This window comes from Histoplasma capsulatum, genomic scaffold, assembly GCF_000149585.1.
Source record: "Histoplasma capsulatum NAm1 scaffold_7 genomic scaffold, whole genome shotgun sequence".
Classification (NCBI taxonomy): Eukaryota; Fungi; Ascomycota; class Eurotiomycetes; order Onygenales; family Ajellomycetaceae; genus Histoplasma; species Histoplasma mississippiense.
Window position 1 is genome coordinate 784,876 of NW_001813976.1, and position 10,946 is coordinate 795,821.

A 10,946-nucleotide genomic window follows, 5' to 3' on the forward strand; every position below is an offset into this window, starting at 1 on the left:
TCATTCCACGGCAGGATCGTCGCAGTCACGCCGTACTTCGATATGTTCTTGCCATGGTTTCGGCTTCACGATACTAATGGTTAAGTCGCGATCCTTGGAACAAACGCGAAGTCCCACTACACATACAGCATTCCATGGCGGCTTAACGCTGTACTCGCCGTCATTGTTGTCATCGTCGTCTTTCTCATGTTCCTCACTGTCGCTTTCAGATTCTTCGGTCGGTGACATATCAATTTCAGAATCAAATTCAAAAACGGATCCTGAATCGGTGTCGCTATCTGTCTCCAACTTTTGGGATAATTCAGGAAGAGATTCAGTATTTTCTTCTGGCATTCCGGGGTGTCCATGCCTCTGCTTTTCGTTTTCCGTCCCTTTCGTAAGCTTGGAGGTAGTGGACATCTCGATTTCCCTTTTCTCCTTGTCATTTGCGTTCTCTGAATCTGGGTGGGATTCGATATTTCCCTCATCTTCTCTCTCCGGGTCCTCACCCTTCTGTACTTCTTTCCCCTTCGCATCCTCTGTTGATGGCTTCAGGTCCTCGCCTTTCATTTTATTGTCTTCCTCTGCTCTGACTTCCTTTCCTTGGTTTGGCACCTCTGAGGATTCCATATCTTTGTCATTGTTTTCCGTGGCTTTTCCTTCAAGTTTTCCGTTTGCATCTCCCGTTCGGGGTGTTAGGCCTTCATTTTTATTCTCCAGATTTACAGCCCTTGGAGTTTCCGTCGCCTCCTCATCTCCCTCCCGATTGCTCCCATCAGTACGTTCCGCATCACCTTCCACCACTTGTCCTACTTTGTTCCCACCCTCTTTCAGCTCCTTGTCGTTTTTAGCTTGTAGCTTGGCTGCCCTCTGCTCCGTTGCCCGCGCAGCTCTTTTTGCCTTCCTGTTTTCTCTGGCTGCAATTTTTTTGTCTCTTTTCCATCCTTTTCTCAACTGAGCTTCCGCACGACCCCTCTCCTGTTTCTTTAACGCCGCCTTCTTCTCTTTCTCTCTTTTCTTCCTTTCCGCTTCCTCTTCCTCAGACTCCAGTTCTACTCCCTTCGCATGAGCTAAATCGTACGAGTGTCCGATTTGAACGAGCTTCTCGCGTTGTTTGCTAGCTTTTTCTCTAATAACATCTTCTGGTGGAGGATTGCTAAATTGCGTAGCTTTTACTCGTACGAAAACAGTGTATGTTCCGGGCTCCAAAGTGATATCGGTGCTAACAGAGCGGGTCATGTAAATGTTATTTTGATTGCGGATGACATAGTCCTCTTCGCCTTCTTTCTCAAGACGGAATTGCAGATGGAATTTGTACTGGCCTTCCAGTCCCTTGAAATAACGTTCGTCAAGCTACTCCACAAATTAGCTTAGTATTTGAGCTTGCAGGGTAAACATTGAACTGTGTACCTGCGATAACACAATTACTACTGGACCCTCCTTAGCTACTTTGATTACGAATTTTGTTTTGTGATATTCGAGTGCCCAGGGCACATGGAGGCTGGTCCACTTCTGCGCTACCGTCCAACCGTCTCCAAAAAGACGAGTCCGATCGATATGTTCATATTTAAGAAGAAAGTCTTCGTAAGAAATCCAGAATATCTACCACACATTAGTTGGAATGAATACGAGAGGCAATAGCCTGCTGTGGGAGCTCATTGGAAAGTAGGACATGGGACTTACTCCGTCATTTCCAAATTTATGTTGCAAAATATTCATCCATTCAGGTGTCCATTGTTCAGAGCCATCGCTCCAGGGCCCTGACCATTCCTTATGACCCCAAGGATTTCTGTAGGATAATTTAGTTCCGCAGTTGGTAAGTTTCCTGAGAAAGACAATATGACATACCTAAGACGCAACAGTCTTCGCCCCATGATTTCCTTCGCATCCATGACCGAATATGCGTGACATTCATGTATACCAGACCTCTCCTTAGAGCCATAGTATTGAGGGTACAACCAACTACCATACAGACCAGTGGCACATCCGAAGACGAATTTCTTGTTAACGTTCATGAGATCCTCGTTCCAAAATCTTTCTTTGTCAAGGATATCCCGAGCCATAATTTCAGAAGTGACGCCTCCGGTAAGGTCTTCAACCGCTTCTCTAGCCATGGAGTTCAATAGTTGTAATGAAGTTTTGACTAACGTAAAATAAAATGCATCGCACTCACCCAACAAACCCGCCTTCGATACTTGAATAATCACCATGCGCTTTTGCGTAGGCCTTTTCCAGCAATGGCAACCACGTCTCGTTATCGTCGCTGCATTGAGCAAAATACAATGCTCTTGAACCAGTTTGCCAGGTCTTTCGATAGTTCAGCTCCGTGTCAGCGCGACCAATATCATCCCAGACTTCCCTTTCCCATGCCGCATCTTCATAATCCGGGGCTCGGAGGTAGAGCTTATCGTCAATGATTGTATGTCGCCACTCGCCATCTAATAAATGGTGTTAGAACACGGATGTCTACGCAAAATAAAAAGTATATATGTCCACACAGAAAACCGGTACGGGTACAACATGCCTCTGTAAAAGACAAACCCGTATACGCCAACTTTCTCATTCCGAGCAACGCAGACTCTATCGATTAGGCCTGGCATATTCCCCAGAGTGCATATCGCAGCCATAAGCCAGCAGTCACCATCATTTCCCTGACGAACATCACTCGCAGTAGCATTATTTACGTAGAACTCTGGTTTCTCGAAAATGTCCTATAAAAGAAGTAAATAAAAGGTAGATACACTTTTGAATGATGACGAAGGGTATGGAAAAAAAAAAAAAAAAAAAAATTGAAAAAAGTTCCTTACCGTAACCCGCTTCACACCTTTCGGCTTCATCTCCGAATTCACACCCTGGAGTCCATCAAGGAAATTTCGCTGACCAGACTTGAGATCCCTTTCAATGTCGAAATGAGGGTCCGTATACTTCTGGTTAATGCGCAAACACTGTTTCACAATACGGTCCACTGCGTGTTCGCATTCGCGTTTGGCACGATCGTAAGAATCAAGGGCAGCTTCGCCGTGGGCAATATTCGAAACAGGCTGTGAAGCAGTCTTGCCCGGTCGGTACGACAAAGCCTTCAATACCCTTCCCGGGTACTTTGAATTAAAGGACTTCCAAAACGTATCGACCAATTTCTGTGGCACATCATCCTTCCACGCACTCGGAACAGCTGAAACTATAGAATCGATTCTCGACGACTCACTTTCTCCATCCATGACAGGTTTGTGAGCAGCCTGTGCGACTATCTCGGGGAAACATGCAAACTCAAGGGTCCTCTGGAAATGCTGACCGTTGGCCAGTGTATTTGATCTTGGTCGCAAATAACGACATTGTGAGCGAGGCCATGGCCTTTTGTACCTTGTCAGGGGATAACTGGTGAGCTGTGAAGCAGACCACTGTAGGCCTCCAGCCCCAAGCCTTGTATTGCCAGGTCGCACCCTGCCAGTGGCTTTGATATCCGTTCTAGTGTCCAGCTAAAAGACACTTGGCGGCTGAGTTTTATTGGTCCTGGCGCAGTGGCTTGTTATTTTGGTATGAGAATAATGCCTTGCAGGACAGCTGGCTGGGACTCTAGACTCGAGCTGGCAGAATGCTGCACCCGTAGCTCTGAGTGGTTCGTTGGACGCCAATATGATCAGGTTTGCACGACTGACAGCCAGGGTTTGAAATAAAATTTTAGGGCTGAGTGAGCACTCAGAATCTCCTCCTTAGTCCGGAAGATTCCTTTGAGCTTGTCCAATATATACTATTGTTTAGCTTGATCCTGCAAGGATTGTTTGTAGTCTAGCCTCAGCTAGTTAGTTGCTGCATAGTGGATACGAAGAACCATTCGTAAATCGACTGCAAATCCTATCCGCTTATCCTCTGCCTAGGAAGGCTTAGATGTTTGCAAAACTGGCTTAGTCTTCGGGATTACGGCGTTCGACTCATTAATTAAGTTAGATGCTGGTACCTACCTAATTCTCACAACAGCTCCCCATATCCTGGAAAGCTGGTCATCAAGCTGGTGCGGATAGAACATTGTGAGGCAGCGATTTAGCCGGGACAAATTAAGCAACCTTAACACGGTTCGAAAACGGTTTGGTTTTATGCAGGCGGAATGAGGTTCCCGTGCATAGGATCCCCACTAGACTCCTGTCGTTGCCCAGGTGATGGAGATGTTATGCGAGTTTCATCGAGAAGTACCTGATTGCATTCGATCTCAGAATTGCGGCGCAGTAGCAGTTGTCAATGAGTTACATTCAGTGGGTAAAGAGCAATCGAACGCCTTGCTCGTCCGATGCAGGAGACCGTAATATACCCGTTAATCCCCAATTTGGCCGAGGTCCCTTTCCCTTCCTCTCATATCCCATTCATCAATGAAATGACTCCCAATCGTGGGATCTTCATATGTATGTATCGGGCTTCAATATTGGAGATTCGGGAATAAGGGTAAGTTGAAATATTTCTTATCACAGAAAAATAGCTTTTATAAGGTTGAAGGTATCATGCAAGGAGAAAGGGAAGGGAAGGAAGGAGGAAGGAGGAAAGAAACGGGGATTTATTACAATTAAGGAAATTTATCTAAGCAAGAACGATTATTTTCTAGACAAAAAACATCTCAGCCTGACTCTCGTCGTAAAATGAAACCGGGGGGGGGGGGGGGGAAAGAAAAGTAGATGAACACGCCTCGGAATTCCGAACAGAGCTACACAATGTAAAAAGGAAAAAAGAAAATATCTCCATAGGTCGGGGAGCGGCCGAGATAAACATAAAAGAAGCTTAAATGAAGAAACAAGAACACGTAAGGGGGGATGAGGCTGTGATGTTTGTGAATGAGAGATTGGGGGAAAAATGGTGTGGGGAGAAAACAAGGGAAAGGAAAAAGAAAAACGTTGCTAATGACATCATTATTCATGGATATGGCTGCAATCTTTCTCGCCCCGAATAGGCCGAGCTACCAGCTTGGAAGTATGGGTGCATGCAGGCCTGCTTCGCCGATATACGTCGTGCAGGGTCATATTCGAGCATGGCATCTAGAAGATCAAGTCCGTTACGTTCCAGGCCGGGAACCAGCTTTCGAGTGTCTTCACGCTTCCATTTAGGAAATGAGGCTTTGAAGTCGGGGAATGAAGTGACACCGGGCCAGGTATTCTCATCCGGGGTTCCGAGGAGTCTAGATTTTCGTGCGTGTCAGGTTGAACTGGGGAAGGTTGAAAGGGAGTAAAACAACTAGGTAGCAAAGCTGAAATAGGCTTACTTGAAGATCTTGAAAATTTCATCAATCTCAGAATCTCCGGGGAATAACGGCTTGCGCGTGCACATTTCTGCAAAAATAGCACCGACGGACCACATGTCGACACCAGTGGAATATTGACGGCCGCCTAATAGGATTTCCGGTGCACGATACCAGAGCGTGACAACCTCGAAAAACACTTAGCAATGGGTTTTGCACCCGAGTACAAGAAACACTTACCTCGTGGGTGTACGTGCGCAACGGGACACCGAAAGCTCGAGCCAAGCCGAAATCCGCCAACTTGAGATTACCCTCACGATCAATTAAGAGATTTTGAGGCTTCAGATCGCGGTGGAGGACTCGATGGCTGTGGCAATACCGTATACCTTCGACGAGTTGAGCCATGAACTTCTTGACCATCGCCTCTCCCAGGCCCAGTCGATTCATATCGAGTGTCGACCCATCGGGCAGCGCTTTGCCACGACCACCCTCGCTGACGGGAAGTGCCTCCATATATTTTTTTAGATCGAGGTCCAGGAATTCGAAGACCAGGTACAGCTTGTGGCCGTCAGCGTGAACAATGTTGAGGAGTCTAACAATATTGGGATCGTGCATTTCCTTCAGGAGAGAGATTTCGCGAATGGCGGTGCTGGGGACGCCCTCATCCTCAGCCTCAAGTCGAATCTTCTTCAGCGCAACAATTCGATTGGGATGCGTGAGATCTCGAGCCTTATAGACCACACCGTACGTCCCTGGATATATGATGTTGCCCATCAGTAAAGCATTCACCACCACTGCTGCCGAAGGGTCTTGGGCAGACTCGAGATGGTACGAGCCTCAAGCTTACCCTCTCCAATCTTCTCAATTTTCTGATAATTCTCCATGCTTGAAGATTTATATCCTAGAGTAGGTCTCACACAAGCGCTATTAGTATACTCCTTTCAGTCAAGAAAGGCTAGATAGAGCTGCGCGAGGGTTGCGTCGAACAGCAAAGCGAGAGAGGCTCTATAAGATAAGTAACGACGGGCTGAGTACGTCGTGCTAGAGTGGCTAGTACATGTACAAACACACTTAGGAAAACGCCAGAAGTATCCTGGATTCTATGTCATTGTCGAGGAATTGGTGTTGTCAGAATATCTTTCCCCGCAATGTTGGCGTGGTTGGTGGTGCTGTCAGCGGAGGGGAAACAGCAGTAAATTTTTTGCGGTTTCTCTGGTTTCTGGAGTTTACATTTCCCCAAACAAACACCGCGACTGGTTCTAAGGTTTGATCAGCACGCGCCTCACCGCCCAGACGGCAGAATACGCCTGGACAGTGGGGCAGATTTTCTTGATGTTCAACGACAAACTCTTGTTGAAAGAATCCGGGCTTAAACTAGCTTGTTCAACACGTCGCAATGGTGGAAATCACACGGTTTAATGCCCACGAAAAACCACCCGCTGTTCTCCGTCAGTTGTATAAGCAATATCGCGGTCTCAAACTCTCAGAGATTAACTCGCACCCTCTGATTCTAGACCCCCAGCGACAGTCTCACAATAGCTTTAACAATGGATTTCAGAGTGAGGGACATGTGCCTTGCCATTCCATTTCGTCAGCGTTGGACCAGTCGCTACAATGTCAGATATACAAGGACGAGTTGAAAGACATTCCTGTCTATACACATCAGGCAATTCCAGGTGAGACGCTCTCTACTCCGTGTCAATAGGATGCAGCTACTGATATTGCTCAATGGCAACATTATCCCAGGCCTACGTATTATCCCATCCCTTTTGCCTCCTGCTGTGCAGATTGAATTATTGTCTCGCATCTTCCACCGCGATCTATCAAACGAAAACCACAGGACCAATATCCATCTCCATTACCACATGTCATATCCTAGTCCACATGAAACTCTCTCCACCGCCGACACTGCAGCATTCCAGGACGGTCGTAATTCTTCCTCGCAGAAGAGGGCTTCATTTTTCCAAGATAACCCGGCTCGAGAACTAGTCCCAAAGGACCCCTCAGTTCATCCGCCGTTGTCAATAGCATCATTTCTGGGGAAAAAGCTGCGCTGGATAACACTTGGCGGGCAATACAATTGGACGGACAAAGTGTATCCTTCTGAAATACCCCCTCAATTCCCGGCAGATATAGCCAGCCTGCTGCGCAAGATCTTCCCCGAAACAAAACCGGAGGCTGCCATAGTAAATCTTTATTCTCCTGGCGATACCCTAAGCGTCCATAGGGATGTAAGCGAAGAGTGCGACACCGGCTTAATAAGTATTAGTTTTGGATGTGATGGTCTTTTTATGGTGGGCCACTTGGACGGTGCTGGTTGTGAAATCATCCGACTGCGCTCGGGCGATGCTGTCTACATGTCTGGTCAGGCAAGGTTTGCTTGGCATGCAGTACCCAAAATCATTCCGTCAACTTGTCCGGAATGGCTGGCAGACTGGCCCGGCAATGCTGCTCAATTCGAGCAATGGCGAGGTTGGATGTCGAACAAAAGAATCAATCTTAACGTGAGACAGATGAAGGATGCTGTGGGCTGACTCATATACTGTATTGCTCAGCAAGATTGCTCATTGTTGGACTGTACAACCAAATATTGATATTTACGCCCAGCCAAGTTTTACCTTTTTCAAATCGGCCATAGTGTATACAAAACGATTAACACTACTCCATCTTCCGGATCGGTCGCTTCATCTCCCCAAGTCAGCCCTCGAACCTGGTTCCTCGCACGTCAAGCAAGTGCTGAAGGCCGCTTACCAAGCTTGCCTCCCAAAAGGTCTTCAAAACGGCCTACTAGATATGCCAATCCAGCGTTAGAGTGTACTTCTCCTTCTGCACTCGATGTGGTGAGTTAAAATGCTAGCTGTACACCGAAGAATTTGAACATGGTATGATAGTGCATTGATTTTGGTTAACGCCAGGAGACGGTTGTTGTGAGAGAGGAATTACTGCGAGACTACTGCACTCACATTGGCCTAACCTGAGGATTCTGGCATAGGGACTGTGTCATGAACGCTATAGGTTCTCCATCAACCCATCTATTCAGAATTTTGTTAGATGAAATTAGTAATTGCTTGACCTGCTTTATATTGGGGGATTGGATTGGGTGATTCGTACCCTCTATACCACCACAGCGCTGGTGGTGATCGAGCTCTTTTGCCCTAGTGGCCTAATACTTTAATAGTGGTGAGTTGACTCTGCTTGCCGCGCTCTGCCAAAGTATGGCCTCTTATTGGCCAGTTTAACGCCTACTAACCGAACGTACTTCGTAGAATCCATTTCTGGCATTCACTTGCATTGTTTAAGTCTCACCCTCTTCGAGTTTCCACTCTGTTTGGACCCTATTCCCATCATCGTTTGCCGATGACTATGACCAGTTGCGCCCGCATTGCAAATGCGTTTCAGCACCGCTGCCGACAGATTCGATTTTTCACCCCAACCAAAAATATGCCCACCATTATGGAATCGAGCAAGTCAAGTATGCGTATGTCGAGGAAGGTGTCGAGCGCCTGGACTACTATGTCCGTGGCGGATACCATCCAGTAAAAATTGGTGACGAGTTCCAGGAAGGCCGCTATGTCATTGCCCATAAACTTGGATTTGGACGATCTGCCACTACCTGGCTAGCTGAAGACAAAGTAATAAAAAAACTTCTTATCACCCTCAAAATTTCCACTACAGAATCAGTTGAGCGCACTCACGAGGAACAAATTCTTTTACGACTGACTAAGTCTCGATCAGTGTTGCCCGGAGAAGCCATAATCCAGACATTGCTCGATTCTTTTACCTTCTCTGGGCCTAATGGGACGCATCGGTGCTTGGCTACGGGTGCTGCAAGGGTCAGCATTCACGTTGCAAAGGACATAGCTTATCATCGCCTTCTCCAGCTTGAAGCCGCCAGAGCCATTGCATCCCAATTGATATTGGCACTGCAATTTGTACATGCTCAGGGGGTTGTTCATGGCGGTATGTTTTGGTGCTATGTCATAACATACGTGAACTGGCTTATAGAGTCTAAACCAGGTGACACAGATCTTCACGCTGGGAATATTCTCCTTCATCTACCGCCAAATATTCGGAGCATAACCCGTGAACAGCTGTACATAAATGTTGGAAGGCCTGACGAGGAGCCCGTTGTTCGTGCGGACGGTTTACCCCTTGATAATCGGATTCCTTTAAAGGTCGTTTTCCCTGTGTTGCTGGGGCTTGGAAGTGATGAGATCAAGTTGGCCGATTCTTCCATTCTACTTACAGACTTTGGAGAAGCTTTTGATTCTCAAAGAACACAGCGATTCACTGCACATGCACCAGTCCCCTTATCACCGCCGGAATCTCGATTTGCGGATGAACCGCTTTCTTTTCCATCAGATATCTGGACGCTTGGGTGTGTGATTTGGGACCTTTTTGGATCTAGTCCACCATTTGAAACTTTCCCCGGCTCGCAGGATGACATTATCGTCGAGCATGTTGAGACATTTGGTAAACTCCCAGATCAATGGTGGAGCAAGTGGGAGACCCGCGGCAGCTGGTTTGATGAAGAAGGTCATAAAAACGTCAAGGAGAGCCTGCGGCAGTATTACGGCAACACCAGCCGGAGCTGGACCCAGCGGTTTGCGGAGATAAATATCTCACGGCAGAGCAAGAAGCTCGAGACCTTTGACCCTGAAGAGGAAAAATCATTTCATGACATGATGCGATCTATGTTAGTCCTTGAGCCGAGTGAAAGGGCTAGCATAGACGATGTGGTGAGGTGTGAGTGGATGCAGCGATGGGGTCTACCTGAGTTTCAGAGAATGCAAAGTGCTTTAAGAGACTGATGCTTTGCCGCCAGTCTTGCTGATTGAAATTGTTGCTGCGACGTGTGCGGAGGATTGTGAAAGCAGTCTTGTCAGGATGAACCCTTGGGTATAGGCCTTTGAATGCGGAGTCTGCCATCACATAAGTAGAGAAGAAGCAAGCACAGCTAAAATATTTATACATTTTATGAGCATGAATATGGGCCAGCACCCTTGCCCCCGCCGCCCCCCCCCCCAAAAGAAAAACTGGGAATGAACTTGTGCTCATGGCAAAAAGGAATATGAAATAGTACATGTTGAACATGCTCCACAAACTCTTCATCTTGTTGCATTTGGCATTGGGGATAGGGCACAATAGGCTCTATTTATTCCCAACAGAATGGCGGACCCGATCGGTACACTTGTGCACATCAGGCCATTCCACAATGCTGCAAAAGTTGTTCAATGAAATCCTCAAAGATTGAAGCATCTGTCAAGCCTTGAAAGATGTGGGGGAAAACAACACCATCCAGAGCATATGCTGGCAATATTTGATACTGTTTGCTCCGGTGAAATTGGGATACTTGAACTGATATCACACTGAGAGGAGACCAGTCTGTCCTTCAAAAACCTATACATTTATCACATTCAGACTCATCAACATAAACAAGATGATATGAGTGGAAATCAGAAAGACGATGAAGGTAGAAGTTCTGCAACTCTACATTGCACTCACTCGCTTTCTACTGGGCTGTCTTTTGTGACCAACCATCAAGAGAAACTGTCCGGCTAACAGCCGATTTTGACATATTCACATTGAATTCATCCCATAGAAAGACCACCATTTCATCAAGATATAGACTGGGGTTTTCAAGCAAATGATCGCAGAGTGCTTTAAGTATAAAGAGCTTTGTGGCCGTCCAGTATTAATGAGAGGGGCTCGAATGCTATCCAAGAGTCCCAAGTTAGAGCGGATCCGA

General features: G+C 46.8%; 3 protein-coding genes across 3 annotated transcripts; 1 reads left to right on the top strand and 2 right to left on the bottom strand.

The window, feature by feature from the left end:
- On the bottom strand, nt 1-3,197 carry HCAG_05875 (predicted protein; the record flags this gene model as incomplete). The annotated part of the gene is made up of 7 exons (XM_001538220.1): nt 1-1,332; nt 1,390-1,581; nt 1,663-1,768; nt 1,828-2,085; nt 2,153-2,417; nt 2,450-2,690; nt 2,787-3,197. The coding sequence occupies 7 exons, from the start codon at nt 3,195-3,197 to the stop codon at nt 1-3; spliced, it is 2,805 nt and encodes a 934-aa protein (XP_001538270.1).
- Nucleotides 3,198-4,875: 1,678 nt separating this feature from the next.
- On the bottom strand, nt 4,876-6,081 carry HCAG_05876 (cell division control protein 2; the record flags this gene model as incomplete). Its single annotated transcript, XM_001538221.1, has 4 exons — nt 4,876-5,137; nt 5,222-5,385; nt 5,438-5,949; nt 6,045-6,081. The coding sequence occupies 4 exons, from the start codon at nt 6,079-6,081 to the stop codon at nt 4,876-4,878; spliced, it is 975 nt and encodes a 324-aa protein (XP_001538271.1).
- A 981-nt stretch (nt 6,082-7,062) lies between these two features.
- On the top strand, nt 7,063-10,008 carry HCAG_05877 (conserved hypothetical protein; the record flags this gene model as incomplete). Its single annotated transcript, XM_001538222.1, has 4 exons — nt 7,063-7,571; nt 7,753-8,003; nt 8,498-9,157; nt 9,224-10,008. The coding sequence occupies 4 exons, from the start codon at nt 7,063-7,065 to the stop codon at nt 10,006-10,008; spliced, it is 2,205 nt and encodes a 734-aa protein (XP_001538272.1).
- Nucleotides 10,009-10,946: the final 938 nt, after the last annotated feature.